The 17,036-nt window shown below is 41.5% G+C and overlaps 3 protein-coding genes and 1 pseudogene across 4 annotated transcripts; 1 reads left to right on the forward strand and 3 right to left on the reverse strand.

Moving 5' to 3' along the window:
• Positions 1–4,710: 4,710 nt before the first annotated feature.
• LOC148766078 (alkane hydroxylase MAH1 pseudogene) lies at positions 4,711–6,592 on the reverse strand (annotated as a pseudogene). The gene has a single exon (XR_016029230.1). The product of XR_016029230.1 is annotated as an alkane hydroxylase MAH1 pseudogene (transcript).
• A 1,301-nt stretch (positions 6,593–7,893) lies between these two features.
• On the reverse strand, positions 7,894–9,766 carry LOC105968988 (alkane hydroxylase MAH1). The gene has a single exon (XM_012993703.2). The coding sequence runs from the start codon at positions 9,609–9,611 to the stop codon at positions 8,091–8,093; it is 1,521 nt and encodes a 506-aa protein (XP_012849157.2). The 5' UTR covers positions 9,612–9,766; the 3' UTR covers positions 7,894–8,090.
• A 1,187-nt stretch (positions 9,767–10,953) lies between these two features.
• LOC105968838 (alkane hydroxylase MAH1) lies at positions 10,954–12,907 on the reverse strand. The gene has a single exon (XM_012993515.2). The coding sequence runs from the start codon at positions 12,736–12,738 to the stop codon at positions 11,209–11,211; it is 1,530 nt and encodes a 509-aa protein (XP_012848969.2). The 5' UTR covers positions 12,739–12,907; the 3' UTR covers positions 10,954–11,208.
• Positions 12,908–13,877: 970 nt separating this feature from the next.
• LOC105968839 (interactor of constitutive active ROPs protein) lies at positions 13,878–17,036 on the forward strand. The gene is made up of 8 exons (XM_012993516.2): positions 13,878–14,405; positions 14,507–14,575; positions 15,025–15,078; positions 15,189–15,243; positions 15,356–15,427; positions 15,532–15,792; positions 16,500–16,624; positions 16,714–17,036. Exons 1-8 carry the CDS (start codon positions 14,109–14,111, stop codon positions 16,804–16,806), a joined length of 1,026 nt encoding a protein of 341 aa, XP_012848970.2. The 5' UTR covers positions 13,878–14,108; the 3' UTR covers positions 16,807–17,036.

Raw genomic sequence — 17,036 nt, forward strand, 5'->3', positions numbered from 1 at the left:
CCCCTCGGGACCCACCACTCGCCGATCCACCACTCCCTGCTCCTCGAATGGTTCAAATAACCGAGGATGCGCTTCAACGCATGATAGCAGAAGCTTCAACTCGCGCTGCCACAGAGGCCGTGACCCAATATATCGCCACGATGGGAGCAGATGCTCCCAACGCGATACCAGCACCTGCTCCACATGTGGAGCCACCTATGGCACCACCGCCATCGACTCCCTGGGGGCTTACATCGCCCCCAAAATATTTCGTTCGCCAAGGGTTATCGACTCCCTGGGGGCTTACATCTGCCCCTAAAATATTTCGTTCGCCAAGGGTTATCGACTCCCTGGGGGTTCACAGTGCCCCCAAAACATTTCATTCGCCATGGGTCATCGACTCTCTAGGGGTCTACTTCCGCCCCCCTCGAACGGTTCAAATAACCGAAGAGGACCTTCAACATATGATCGCCGAACCTTCAACAAGATCAACTTCTACTTGCTCCTCTGACGGTTCAGATAACCGATAAGGACCTTCAGCGTATAATCGCGGAAGCTTCAACTTGTGCTACCACTGAAGCAGTGGCACCATACATCGTCATAGCAGGAGCCAACGCTCCTCCTCGTGAGGCCCCACTGGGTCCTCAACATGATCAATTTCTACTTACTTCTCGAACGGTTCAGATAACCGAAGAAGACCTTCAGCGTATGATCACGGAAGATTCAACTCGTGCTGCCACTAAATCAGTGGCACCATATATCGCCAAGGTTGGGCATCTCACCCCAGTGGTTCGTGATCGCTTCATCATAAATGGGGGGCTATCCCATCCTAAAGTTGGGTATCTCATCTCAAGGGTGGTACATCCACTTACCTTTCAACCCCAAGGGGTTTCACATCCCATCAAGTGTTTTACGTCCCTACTTCAAAAAACAGAAAAAATGGTCTGACGCGCACGCGCGAACCAATGGCACAACCGTGCACATCCACCTCAGACCATAGGTCTCGAGCGCCTCATCCTACAGTGGGCAGTTATCCCCATCCTAAGGTTGGGCATCACCCTTACCTTTCAACCCCAAGTGGGTTCACATCACATCTCAAGAGACGAGTAGAATCTCCCTACTCAAAAAATAAAACATCCCCAAGGGGGTGCACATCTCATCTCAAGGAACGAGGATAATCTCTCTACTCAAAAAATAGAACATCCCCAAGGGGGTGCACATCCCATCTCAAGGAACAAGGATAATCTCCCTACTCAAAAAATAGAACATCCCCAAGGGGGTGACTATCAACAAAAAAAAAAGGGGGGTAAAATCGCGTACGCGAGACCCCAGAAGAAGAAGAAAAAATAGAAGAAAAAAGAAGAAGATGAAAAATATAGAAGAAAAAAGAAGAAGATGAAAAAAAAAAAGAAGAAGAAGAAGAAGAAAAAAGAGAATAAAAATTAAAAATGGAGAAAGCAGCCGAGCCGCGCGCGCGAGCCGAGCCAAGCCGCGCGCGCGCGGCTCCATTAAAAAAAAAATATATATATATATATATATATATATATATATATATATATATATATATATATATATATATATATATATATATATATATATATATATATAAAGGGCGAGCGTGCACAGCACGCGCGCGTGGTGTAGCGCGCGCCGCGAGCAGCAAAAAAAAAAAAAAAAAAAAAAAAAAAGGCAGGAGGCGCGCGTGCACAGCACGCGCGCGTGGCTTTCACGCGCCAGCAGCCAGAAAAAAAAAAAAAAAAAATTTCTTGCACACGCGCGCGCGCCTCCCAAGGCCATCTTGGAGCGCGCGCTCCCACCTAATTGGGCACAACTTTTGCTACCCTCCACCAAATTGCGCGTAGATTTCACCTCACTTCACCAAATCGCGAGAGAATTTCAACGCGCTCCACCAAATTGCGCGAGCTCTTTAACGCACCTACCAAATTGCGTTCGCTATCAAATGGAAAATAAATAAAAAAATTATTTCTCCACGCCATGCCAACGATTAAAGAAACACTACAACACCGATCTACTCTCAACACGATCCGGTACCATTTTCTACTTGGCTTCCACATCGTCTCGAGAGTGGGGGGCTTGCGAGACAACTCCCACGAGGAGCCAACTCGCTCAGTACTACCACCCGCAGCGAGACAACTCCCACGAGGAGCCAACTCCCTCGGGTCTACGAAACCATAGCGAGATAACTCCCACAAGGAGACCACTCGCTCCGTCCTATAACCCGTTGCGAGATAACTCCCACGAGGAGCCAACTCCCTCGGATCTACGAAACCACAGCGAGATAACTCCCACGAGGAGCAAACTCGCTCTGTCCTACATCCCGCAGTGAGACAACTCCCACGAGGAGACAACTCGCTCGGTCCTACAACCCCTTACAAGGAAACTCCCACGAGGATCCAACTCGCGCAGTAATACAACCCGGAGCGAGGCAACTCCCACGAGGAGACAACTCGCTCGGTCCTACAACCCCTTACAAGGAAACTCCCACGAGAAGATAACTCGCTCAGTCATATAACCCATTGCGAGGCAACTCCCACGAGGAGTCAACTCCCTCGGGTATACGAACCCACAACGAGATAACTCCCACGAAGAGACAACTCGCTCGGTCCTACAACCCCTTACAAGGAAACTCCCACGAGGAGATAACTCGCTCAGTCATATAACCCATTGCGAGGCAACTCCCACGATGAGTCAACTCCCTCGGGTCTGCGAACCCACAACGAGATAACTCCTACGAGAAGACCACTCGCTCCATCCTACGACCCGCAGCGAGGCAACTCCCACGAGGAGCCAACTCGCGCAGTAACACGACCCGCAGCGAGGCAACTCCCACGAGGAGACAACTCGCTCGGTCCTACAACCCCTTACAAGGAAACTCCCACGAGGAGATAACTCGCTCAGTCATATAACCCATTGCGAGGCAACTCCCACTAGGAGTCAACTCCCTCGGGTCTGCGAACCCACAACGAGATAACTCCTACGAGAAGACCAGTCGCTCCATCCTACGACCCGCAGCGAGGCAACTCCCACGAGGAGCCAACTCGCTCGGTACTACGAACCCGCAGCGAGACAACTCCCACGAGGAGCCAACTCGCTCGGTACCACAACCCGCAGCGAGACAACTCCCACGAGGAGCCAACTCGCTCGATACTACAAATCCGTTGCAAGGCAACTCCCACGTGCAACCACCTCACTCGATAAATATTACTCACCGCGAGACAACTCCATGAGGAGACAACTCGCCCGAAATTCACTATATAATCACAAGCTCAAGTTAGCACGATTACAACCCTAGAAGCACTTAGAGACATTATGAGAATCTATATAGCCTGGCCAGCTTGATTACTCAAATTTATCTACTTGTTTTCGATGGGTCATTCATTAAAACGTGGCCACGGTCCAAACATACTTAAGACCCACGAGGTCTAACAAGGGGCACGACCCCCATAAAAAAAAATCTTGAGAGTCTGATCCCCTCCTCAAGTACATCACGCACAAGGCTATATGTAAACACATATAAGCAACGCGTCAAAACATTGACAATGTCGAAAAATAACAACTCCCACGAGGAGAATACTAGCTCCGTGCTACTACACTATCGTGAGACAACATCCACGAGGACGTAACTCGATCAACTCGATTACCCCATAGACAACTCCCACGAGGAGATTACTTGATCCGTGCTACTACATTATCGCGAGACAACTCCCACGAGGAGATAACTCGATCAACACTATTACCCCGCGACAAGACAACTCCCACGAGGAGATAATTCGCTACTACATCGTCGCGGGACAAAACCGACGACTCAATTAACTTATATCGCGACAACCTTGTCGCGCTATGCGCCAACACGCATTCACGCCCCTCCGACACACGCTCCAACGCGTTTTCGCATACCATTAGGCCATACGCCAACGATCGACTTTACAATTTTTACTCTCGACACGATTTGAGACCCATCACAACATGGCCCCCACATCGACTCGAGAGTGGGGGGCTTAATGATATGCCTAATTGGGCCAACCCAATGGGCCTACAATTTCTTTACCTACTGGGCTACGAGCCCAATATCGAAGACTAATATCACCGAGGCCCAAACACCTTCAAGTAAGGTTTGGGCCCAACAAAGCAAACACAACCCAATAAACGACATATAAATAGAGGTTTTACTCATTTTATTAAGGTACGTCCTATTAACTGAGCAATACTACAATACTTATTCTCTGGACTATTTCTACTATCAGCATGTCTGACTTGAGCGTCGGAGGGGTTTCCGCCGGATCAACTCCCGGCTTAGTTCATGTGTTCTATGATCGCAGGTACCTCAGGATCATCAAGTTGTCAAGCTACTGATCTGTTTTGCTCTCCCAGCTCATTTTCTACACCACCCCAGGTGATCTAAACTTTAGCATCATCAATGTAGGTTGATATTGGATCCGGTTCCTTTTGCATCCGATCCACATGGATCCAGATCGGATCCGGTCCAAGTTGAGAAATTGCCACCCCTAGTTATAACTAACCTAATTAATTTGTGGACAAGTTCATAATTATGATTTATATATATGCATGGCGGGCCATTACTAACTTGTGATCAGATAATGAAAAGGACCATTTAACTTACCTATCCAATCTATTAGTACTACAAACTAATTAAATAAATTTTAAAGGTATCATTTTCACATCTATTAAAAAAATTAAAAAGGAAAAAGAAAACAAAAAATTTAGCTAGTTATGCAATTGAATGACAATAACTAATTTCTTTTTTTTTTCTTTTTTCTTTAATAGCGATTTTTTTTTTTGAAATATAGCTAACCATATATTGCTTAGGGTTTTGCACATGCATGCATGTGTTTGGAAATCAAACCAATTAAACAGTACTGTACGTATATATTTATGTATATAGTACTTGCTTTATTCACCTATAGCTCATCTAGCTTATTTTGCCACAAACTCTTGCTTAGTTGCTTAATTAATTAATTAATTAATTAATCAGACATTTCTTTTGGATAACGTGACCTTCAATCCATGCTTTGCTTGAAGTATGATAGAATCACGTGGAGAAATTACATCATTACCCTCCACAAGCTGAATCTTGTAGTGATATATAATTGTAGCTGCCACCATTTTCATTTGTACGAACGCCATTTCTTTGCCGACACAAGTTCTCGGTCCGGCATTAAACGCCGGAAACTTGTAAGAAGGCTCGTGTTTTATCCCTCCGCCACTCGGTGAAATCCATCTCTCCGGCTTGAATTCCAAGCAATTTCCCCCCCATACCGACTCCATTCTTCCGGTCGAATAGAACGAAACTATCACTTTCGCATTCGATTTCACGTAATCACCACTTGGCAGATTGTCGGGTTCAATCGGAGCTTTATGCTCCAATGCCACCGGAGGGAACAACCTCAAAGACTCGCACAAAGCCCCGTGTAGGTAAATCAACCTACGCGACTCTTCCACATTGAACAGTCTCCATTTCTTGAATTCGGTCTCGATTTCTTCAAGAATGTTTGTTTCGGTTGAAGGGTTTGTGGCGATTAGCCAGAAAAGCCACGTGAGACAAGTGCTCGTTGTATCCCTACCCGCGAACATCAAACTCAACGCAGTGTCCCTTAGAAAATCTCTAGTTGTAGTAGTTTTCGAACCACCACCAAAACAATTACCGTTAATAATTATTTTTTCTTCGTAGGCATTTCGAAAAGATGCTAACAAGCTGTAATCGTCGTCTTTTTTACGCTCTTCATCCTCTTTCGACGAGATAACTAGCGGATATATGAATTCGTCGAACGCCTTCCAAGCTTCGATAAGCTTCCCTTCTTTACCAATTCTCAGCCATTTTTGCAGCTTCCATATGCTCTCCGGCAGCACATGCCTGTACAATAGGGCTTCGATGGCGTCGTTAAACGCCTTCTCGCATGGAATAAGTGGCATGTCGACGCACAAGCTGCATGGATCGTAATCTAACACCAAATTACAGATACTATCGAAAGTGAACCTTTGAAATATATCTTGTAAATCAAAATCAATCCCTTGTTCCGAAAAATCGTCAAGAACCGGCAAAAGCCCGGTTTCCACCTTCTCCCAAATAGAACGCTCCAACAAGTCGTAAAACTTCGTATGGTTCAAGAACGAGAGAGTGTTTCTTCGGTGAAGCTCCCACAATTCAAAATCGGCGTTGAAAATCCCATCTCCCAAGATTTCGAACATCTTCTTGAATTCCGGACCCTTTGGATAGTTCGAGAAGTTTCTGCTGAAAATATGGTGGATATTTTTAGGGTCACAAGTAACCAACATATCCATGTTGAAAACCCCGGGGAATTTGAGTTGAAACGTGCCGCCGGATTCAGTGAGAATCTCTGTAAAATAGGCGTGTATCCGGTGGCAGTTCAGAAGAATCGCCGGCAGCATTCCGACTAGTGGCCAGTTTGTGGGCAACGAGGTTTTTTCCCGGATTTTAGTACCCCAAACAAAAAGGAAAATAATTATGGTGAGGATAAACAAGAAAAGATCAGGATATTCAAAGATGGCCATTAGAGCTTGGATTCGGATTTTTCGTGTTTAATTACAATATGTTTGCACGTTATCGATTCGTTGCCTTTATAATAAACGAAAACGTTTACGATTTCTTGTCGATCGATATCTAAAATTGGCAGCAGTTTGGCAAAAATTAAGTGCAATGCCTCACATTTAGGTAAGGGAACTGCAATTTAGGCTGGATATAACTAATTTCTTGCATGACTCATCATATAGTTAATGAATATTAGTTGTGTAGAAATCATAATTTCATAATTTTTCAATGATATTTGCTAATTAATTAACATATTCCCCACTTTATAATTATCCCTTCGTACTCACTAATGTCATAAATTATTAGTACACATAATTACATTATTCTTATCAAATGCAAAAATGGCTATACATAAAATTAAATTACTTAACAACTAAAAAAAAGAATTATCGTGCTTTACAATAAGCAAATTATTAGGATTATTGAAAAATAAAAATATAAAAAATGCTCAAAAAACATTTGAGTGGGCAAATATGAGTGAATACTTTTGAGGAAGTTAATGCAGCAAAACATAGTTAGCTAGACAAACAATGATCCTTTGTGATTATGATATGAACCCTTCACCACCTCCGCCTCACAATATCTGGCACTTTTGAGAATTTTATTTAGAATTTCAACGCTGCATTAATTACATATTGTGCCATTTTATTAACTATTCAACACTCTATCTGAATTAATTAATAAATAAGGGCATTGTGTAGTCTAACAATACTGATTTTCCTAAAATCAAGACATATTTACTAAGTTGCTTGAGATTTGTACAAATTTGAAAAACGACTATTATTTAGGGAAGTTGGGAGTTACTATTTTTTTTCAAAATTTGTGTCCATTTTACTATTTCTTAACTTTATTATGATTGAGTTTCCCGCTTAATTTGAGTTACATGGGCTTGACTTTCGGTTGGGCTAAAAGTAAGAAATATTGGCCCAGCCCAATATGCCAAATCAGCTTTTCTGACAATATCAATTACGAATATAATTTAAATTTTTAATACTAACAAATGAAATCAAATGTAATAATGCACTTCGAACTTGAATTCAAAATCTCAAGCAAATATATTCATAGAATTGAAATACTGATGTAAAAGGCAATCAATCACATATGCCTTTATCTTCAAACGTTTCACACCACACAATCACCGACCACAAACATTACTATCTCGGGCAAATTAAGGTCACCCATGAAATAAGCTAAAATTACAAAAAAAATCCCTCTTGTTTGGATAATCACAACTACACGCTTAACTATGTATTGTCTTACGAAAAAAAACCATCATTCAATAGGTAAATTTGACACAGTAAAAAATAAAAATAAGAACAGACGTGTAAGACACAATTGAAGGGTGGTTATAATTACCATAACATGCAGGGATTTTCGCAATTTCAGCATACCTCAAAAGTCACTAATTTGACCTTACAATTATTATAAATCTCTCACACCATAATTTACAATGCTAAGACACCAAATCTTGATTTAAAAAAAATACACACCAAATTCGACAGCTTCTTTAATTAATCAGACATTAATTTCTTCTAGATAACCTGACCTTCAATCCATGTTTGGCCTGTAGTATAATGGAGTCACGAGGAGAAACAACCGGATAACCACCACCTTCCAAAAGCTCGATCTTGTAACGATATATAATCGTAGCCGCCACCATTTTCATTTGTGCGAACGCCATCTCTTTGCCGAGACAAGTTCTCGGTCCGGCATTAAACGCCGGAAACTTGTACGAAGGCTCGTGCTTTATCCCACCACTAGCCGAAATCCATCTCTCCGGCTTGAACTCCAAGCAATCTTTTCCCCATACCGACTCCATTCTCCCGGTCGAATAGAACGAAACTATCACTTTCGCATTCGATTTTACGTAATCGCCACTAGGAAGATTATCGGGTTGAATTGGAGCTTTATGCTCCAACGCCACCGGAGGGAACAACCTCAAAGACTCGCACAAAGCCCCGTGTAGGTAAATCAACCTACGCGACTCTTCCACACTAAACAATCTCCATTTCTTGAATTCGATCTCGATTTCTTCAAGAATCTTCGTTTCGGTTGAAGGGTTTTTGGCGATTAGCCAGAAAAGCCACGTGAGACAAGTGCTCGTCGTATCTCGACCCGCGAACATCAAACTCAACGCAGTGTCCCTCAGAAAGTCCCTAGTTGTTGTTGTACTAGTACTCAAACCCTTGTTCGACAATTTATCTTCGTACGCCTTCCGAAAACATGCCAACATGTTGTGATCATCGCGCTTATCTCCTTCGAAAGTCGAAGGGATAAGCGGATATATGAAATCATCGAACGCCTTCCAAGCTTCGACAAGCTTCTTCTCTTTACCTAATTCCAGCCATTTGAGAAGCTTCCAAACACTCTCAGGCAGCACGTGCCTGTACAAAAGTGCTTCAACGGCGTCGTTGAACGCCTTTTCGGACGGTATATACGGCATGTCGACGGACAAGCTGCAGGGATCATAGTCCAACACGAGCTTGCAAATGTTATCAAAAGTCAACCTCTGGAAAACATCCTGCAAGTCAACTTCATTACTGTTGGCGATCAAATCATCAAGAACCGGTAAAAGCCCGGTTCCCACCTTCTCCCAAACGGAGCTCTCCAACAAGCCGTAGAACTTCGTGTGGTTCAAGAATGCCAGCGTGGTTCTCCGGTGAAGCTCCCACAACTCAAAGTCGGCGTTGAAGATTCCGTCCCCCAGGATTTCGAATATCTTCCTGAACTCGGGGCCCTTTGGATAGTTCGAGAAGTTTCTGCTGAAGATATGGTGGATGTTTGCCGGGTCGCAGGTGACCAGCATATCCATGTTGAAAAACCCGGGAAATTTGAACTGAAAAGTGCCGCCGCTTTCTCGAAGAACATCTGTAGCGTAATCGTGGATCCGGTGGGAGTTTTGTAGAATCCCCGGCAGCATTCCGACGAGTGGCCAGTTCGTCGGCAACGAGGTTTTTTTCTGGGTTTTGGTTCTCCAAACAAGGAATAGAATCATGGCGGGTAAGAGAAACAAGAAGATCTCGGGGTATTCAAAGATCGCCATTGGAGTTGGAGCTAAGCTAGCTAGCTAGCCAGACTGGTGTTTTCTCGGCTTCTGCTGATTGAATAGAACCCAAATAATATTTTTAATGGGAATTAAATAAAATCCTTATCTTTATCTACAGAAAAGGAAAAGAGAGAGAGAACCAGAGGTCTGTGTGAGTGGATATTTTTTCTAGATTGAATTTCAATATTTTTAGGATAAAGACGTTTTTTTTTCTTTTTTGGTTAATGTGGTAATTTGCTAATTGCACTGATCCAATTAAGCTGTTTTGCCATATTACGCCCTCTAATTATACTTTTTTAGCAGATTGCACCCCACAAATAGAATTTATCTTGCATTTTGCCCCTTATTGAATTGTACTCTCACTAGTCACTACTCAACGTTTTCTAGATGCTACATCTGATAATCAATCATCGTTTTTTCATAAATAGTAAATAATTAATCTTAATTTTGCTTCCAAAATATCTTAGAAATTTTAAATGTGGAATAAAAAAAAATTTGTTTCGTCTATTGAATGTTTTATGTGGAAACTTTTGGTTAACTATAGTATTTACTACTTACTGGGGTTTTTGGTAATTCAATTTCAACCCCACCTTAGGGTGATCTGGTAATTTACGCTATTTCCAGTGTCTGAAGTTTTTTATGTCAAATATAAATCGGAGTGGTACAAATCGGAAGGGGGTTAGAAATAAAATTGGCCAAATTCATTAACTTTCATGAAACAAAACATGTGACAGCAATGAATTGACATATAAGAAAAAGGACCACTCGTACAATTCATAACTCATCTCTCACAAGTCATAAGATAAGATGGCTAAGGGGAGACCACTTTCTGGTACAATTCACAGTGAAGTGAAACACGAGTTCCTCGTTTCCTTTCCTTGTGGAAAAATTACAGTTTCTGTCCTTCGACGCACGCACGATCTCATATTTTGTCACTCCATGTTTATATAAAAAACGCATTTGGTCATTTATGTTTCAACAATTTAATATTATTGGTCTTCTTCGTCAATTTACCGTTTGTCCGTCAGTTAAGATAGTGATGAGGCACCTGCTTAATTTTGTTAGGTACTAACAGAAAATTGACTAAAAGGTGTTGAATATTTGAAACACGAAGACTAAATTTATTTCTTTATGAACAAGGACGACCAAATGTGAAAACGGTGCAAAATTTGAGGGACTAAAACTGTAATTCCTTTGTCGTCGTTTCATCATTTGTTCTCTCAAGTGTGCATTTCTAGAAAGCCCATTGGGCTTTGATTGGAAAAATACCAGAAACAAAAAAGTAAAAAAATAAATAAAAAGAAAATGGCTGGGCCCAATTAGGAAATATGAACTGGGCTGGTATTCAAAATAACATTTTTATTAGTACGAAACGTTACTACTGACACTTATACTATGCTACACGACGTGAAATACAACTTTGTAGATGTTTACCGTTCATAAGCACACAAATACACAGATACTCAACTTGGTATTTGAACTAATTCAAACACCTTCAGTACTCCAGCTCGCCCTCTTTATTCAACACACATACGGCTGGCTATCTTACAACATATGTTCGGCACTAACCGAACTTTCTCGGTGACGAAATTAATCAGACATTTCGTTTGGACAACGTGACCTTCAATCCATTTTTCGCATGAAGTATGACGGAGTCGCGAGGAGCGACGACATGCCCCTCCACAAGCTCGATCTTGTAATGATATACGATCGTCGCGGCCAACATTTTCATTTGAACGAAAGCCATTTGTTTGCCCAAACAAGTTCTCGGCCCGGCATTGAAAGCCGGGAACTTGTAAGAAGGCTCGTGCTTTATCCCTCCACTAGCCGAAATCCATCTCTCCGGCTTGAACTCCAAGCAATCCTTTCCCCACACCGACTCCATTCTTCCGGTCGAATAGAAACAAACTATCACTTTCGCATTCGATTTTACATAATCGCCACTAGGCAGATTATCGGGTTGAATTGGAGCTTTGTGCTCCAACGCCACCGGAGGGAACAACCTCAAAGATTCGCACAAAGCTCCATGTAGGTAAACTAGCTTGTGGGAATCTTCGACATTGAACAATCTCCATTTCTCGCCGCCCTCGTCTTTTTGACGCATCAATTTCGACTCGATTTCTTCAAGAATCTCGATTTCGGCTTTCGGGTTCGTAGCGACTAGCCAGAAAAACCACGTGAGACAAGTGCTTGTGGTGTCCCTCCCTGCAAACATCAAACTCAAAACAGTGTCCCTTAAAAAATCCCTAGTCGACGACGATGAGCCGTTTTTTTCTTCGTACGCCTTTCGGAAAGACGCTAACAAGTTGTTGTGATCGCTTTTCGGGTTTTTCTCGTTGAAGTCGATAATCGGGTAAATGAATTCGTCGAACGCCTCCCAAGCTTGGCTAAGCTTCCTTTCCTCGCCGACACGAAGCCATCGTTGGAGCTTCCAAATGCTCTCGGGCAATAGATGCCGATACAACAGCGCTTGAGTTGTACCGTTAAACGCCTTCTCCGAAGCAACATACGGCAAGTCCCGGCACAAGCTCCGCGGATCGTGGTCCAACACCAACCGACAAATACTATCGAAAGCGAACCTCTGGAAAACATCTTGGAAATCGAAACTTGCCCGTTTTTCGGAGAAATCATCGAGAACCGGCAAAAGCCCGGTTTCCACCTTCTCCCAAACGGAGCTCTCCAACAAACCGTAGAAATCTGAATGGTTCAAGAATGAGAGAGTGGTTCTCCGGTGAAGCTCCCATAACTCAAAATCGGCGTTGAAAATCCCATCTCCCAGGATTTCGAATACTTTTCGGAATTCGGGGCCCTTGGGATAGTTGGAGAAGTTTCTGCTGAAAATATGGTGGATGTTTGGAGGGTGGGAAGTGAGGAGCATATCCATGTTGAAAACTCTGGGGAATTTGAGCTGAAACGTGCCGCCGGATTCGGTGAGGATCTCGGTGAAGTAAGGCTGGATACGGTGGCAGTTCTGGAGAATCGCCGGCAGCATTCCGACCAGTGGCCAGTTCGTGGGGAGCGAGGTTTTTGCCGGGGTTTTGGTTCTCCATACGTAGAGGAGAAGCATGGTGGGGAGGACGATGATGATGATGATGATGAACAGGAAAATTTCAGAGATCGCCATTTGATCGCAGAGTGAGATTTTTTTTTTATTCTTGATTTTTGATTTTTCACTCGGCTTTTAATAAAGAAAGTTTTGGGATTTGTTGAAGATTAGGCAGTTGTTGAAAGATTAGGTAATGTGATGAAATCATAATTGTTCGTACTTTCGCCGGCTCCATTCAGCTTCGCTACTGTTGATAGCATTAAATGAAACCGGCACGACATTTAAGATGTCGTACAAATAGAATTAACCTGCATCTTTATATACCTAAATAAATATATTTATAAAATAAGATATTAATTTGTGAAGCGTGAATTGACAAGCAAATTTATTTTATAAAAAAACAAAAAGAAAAGAAAAAATATATATATACTAGCAAATTACAAAAGCCCCCTGGGCTAAGAGTTAATTACGAAAAAAATCACTCTATATTTATAATTACAAGCAATTCCATGAGTTATTTTGCAGTCTAACTAATTTACGTAGCGATGGGATTATTTAGCTACTATGTTCACAGAAGCAACATATGTAAATGAACCCGAACACATCTTGAAAATAGTCAAGTACCTAAAAGAAGCTATTATGTTGTCACAAAGTTAATAATAATGAAATCAAATAAGTTTCGCGGGATCCTTTTGTACTTATCAGAATACCTAACTGATTGCTATTTGTATTTTAAGGCTACAAAATGCAATATTCTAAATTTGGATATAAACGAATAATCATCGGAGATTGGTAACGATTTCCCCTTTTTAAAACCTATCATTTTCATTCCTTTTAAATTCGAGGATTATAAATACAGGGAAGAAAGGGGGTAGAAGCGCATGGTCACGTACTTTTCCCGTCAAAGTTAACACACAAATCAAATAGTGACCGAAAATTGTAAAAAAACTAGTTATTTGAGAACTAATTTCGCGCCATAAAAATTTTAAGGACCAGAATCGAAAAAAGTAGATAATATAAGGATCAAAACTGTGTAGGAATTTTCGGCCAAATTTTTAAATTTCGGACAGATATATATTTAATGTCTTAAATTAAGCCTTTTATGGCGAACGGCGATTGGTACAGATTAGGACAGCCCGACCCGGAGACCAAACGCGACCCGGAAAAGAGAACCCATTTTGGCATTTATTGCGTTGGAAAAGGATCCGTTTTGAGGAGGGAAACCCAAAATTTCAAACCCACCCACCGCATTCCACGCATTTTCTCACCAATATACCTAAATTAATAATTAAACCAATAAATAAATAAATTAAATTCCTATATATTCCGTCACGTTATTCATCAACCCCACCCACCCACCGCATAGAACTCTCCGACGACGTTCAGAAGGCTTTAAATATTTCCCTAATTCAAGTTTGTCGAAATTGAATCATTTTCCCCGGCGATAGATGGCTCACGGCGGCGGTGGCGGTGACCTAAGTCGGGTCGGGCCGGACTTTAATCTACCCGACGAGATTTTGTCGGTTATACCCACGGACCCGTACGACCAGCTGGATCTGGCCCGTAAGATAACGTCCATGGCAATCGCGTCCCGGGTCACGAAGCTCGAGTCCGAGTCGGCGAGGCTCCGTCAAAAGCTCGTCGAGAAAGACCGGCTCGTTGACGAGCTCGAGGACAAGGTCTCCCAGCTCGAGGGCGCGTATCAAGACGCCGAGCTGCGATTGAAAATCACGCGCGAAGATAATGTATTTTTTAGTTTCTTCAAAAACTTTTTTTTTGGGGGGGTTAATTTATAATTTTGTGAAGTTTTCTAGGTTAAGGTTTTGACTATAATTTTGAATTGCAGAAGAATCTGGTGAAGGAGAAAGAATCCTTGGCTATGACTGTAAAGAAGCTGACTCGTGATTTGGCCAAGGTAATAAATAATATTTGTTTTGTATTATTATTTTTCCTTAAATTTGGACAACAGAAGTGCCGAACAGCGCCACTAATTAAGATATGATTTTCTGTTCGTATATTGATACTATGTTTGGTGGTCCAATTACTAATTGCATCCTCTCCATGTTACATTTCATCCTTTCGAATCTTTGCTGAACTTAATATAGTAACCATGACAATTTGAATTGAAGTTTGTAACAATCATGTGCTCGTGTTTGGTCTTTTTGTTGCGCTTGCGTTTGATGCCCCGTTTTCTCGGTTTTCCTCAAGTTGTATTCTTATGGCTACTAATGTTTGGTAATTGCAATTTAAAATTTCGATATGGAGCTAATATCCGTTTTCATTCAAGTTTGACCTATGTCTCGTTTATTCCGATTCCAACACATTCTTTGCCCGGAAAATATCTGACTTCTTTTCATTTGGCAGCTTGAGACATTTAAGAGACAACTGATGCAGTCGTTGAACGAAGAAAATTCACCTGTATGGTTGCACATAACTTTTACTCGTTTATTTTCAATTCGTTGTCTAACACCAAGAATGTTTTATTTGCCCCGATCTTAAAACCTAAACTTAAATTTCTATTGCACCAGCAAACTGTAGATATCGGAACTTATGACCAGGCACCCAAGGCCTATTCCACCGATGGTAATCTCGTGTTATAACAATAAATTTGAATTTACCTAACTATTACATTCCATTTTCTTATTGTCCTACGCAGTTGTTTATTTAGTTTTATTTTGTGGCTCTATATTTCTAGATGACTCAAATGGCTACACAAAGCATCATTCATATAGCTGGTCCACCGACAGTGCAAGCACAAACGACGACGGTACATGCTCGAACTTATATATCGATATTGTCTGATTGTGACGAGGGCCAAGGTTGTCGTGTATGTAATAACAAAATTTGCTGATTATTACTTCTCGGGTGCAGTGACTAAGCAAGGCGGACATAGATTTTCCATCACTCCGTATATAACGCCCCGTCTCACTCCTAATGCAACTCCAACAGTAATTTCAACTAGTGTCTCCCCAAGAAGGTACTCAGCAGCTGTCTCTCCTCGGAAAACCTCGGGAGCTGCTTCTCCTACAGGTCAGTACGATGGGCGTGGGTCCCTTTCATTTTCGTCATGGTACCCGTCCAGTCAGCAGTCTTCAGCTGCTAACTCTCCTCCTAGGGGTCGTCCACAGCCAGGTCAGTAAATGTCTCGACTAATTAATTCAGTTTTATTTTTTACCTGATGGAAAATCACTATTTCATATGAAAACGGAATTGATTTTGACTTGTGAACTCTCCATGACCGAGGGGTGGAACTTGCAACGGGATTTCCAATTTTAAAACAATATTTCTCATTGCGAATTCCGAAAGTTCCTCCGATTTTTTTAACGGAATGGAATACATATTATATTCCAATTTCCAATCCAATTTTTCTTCCCAAAATTTCCGAACATTTTCCAATAATTACACTTATAATATCAATATTTTTACAATATATATTTTATGTTAGCTTATTGTTGACTAAACATTTGAAAGTCCCGAATCCCAAATTTCCGATTTGGAACTAATTTTTTCTCTCCAATTTCCAAAATTCCGGTTTCTGATTTTTCCCATCCTTTTTGGAACGGAATTAGAATTAGTTTTCACTTCCGAAAAAAAATGGATTTCTTCCACAAGTGCCAATTTCGATCCGTCCGATTTCCACCCCTAATTTAGCACTTACTATTTTCTTTAAAGATTTCTTATCGTATGAAAAATTTGAAGTATTGTTGGCACCCTAGAGAAGTTTTAGTGAATATTGCCCCCCCCCCCAAACACACGTTAAGACAAATTCATGCTCCGCTACTGGCTCGAGTGTTCCAAATTTATTTATATATTTCTAATTTAAAATAAAAATATTGTAGGTCGTACACCTCGAATTGATGGAAAGGAGTTCTTCCGTCAAGCTAGGAGTCGTTTATCGCTTGAGCAGTTCACCGCATTTCTGACGAATATAAAGGAATTAAACGCTCAAAGACAATCTCGAGAGGTGACCATAAAAAAGAAAAACTGAGTACATCCTAAATTAAATACTTTATCAATCTCTCTTACTCTTTTTATCATGAAATACTTTTTCAGGAGACACTAAGAAAAGCAGAAGATATTTTCGGGACGGACAATAAAGATCTGTATATATCATTTCAGGGATTGCTCAACCGCAGCATGCACTAAAACTTTTATGCGCGTATCTCGTTTATTTAAATTTGCTTCTAGAGTTGTCTTCTTAATCAGGGCTATTTGGAAGCAATGTTGCTGTTACAGATTTAAAATAAATTATTCGTTCATCGATGTAATCAGCGAAGAAGGGGATATTCTTCCCTGGGACAGAGCTCTCTGTATTGTATTTTTATCGAGCCTATTGTAGAGGCTGTCTGTAAAATGAATGTCTTTTTTTTTACAAA

This window comes from Erythranthe guttata, chromosome 13 (genome assembly GCF_056151865.1).
Source record: "Erythranthe guttata isolate IM_541 chromosome 13, IM_541, whole genome shotgun sequence".
Classification (NCBI taxonomy): domain Eukaryota; kingdom Viridiplantae; phylum Streptophyta; class Magnoliopsida; order Lamiales; family Phrymaceae; genus Erythranthe; species Erythranthe guttata.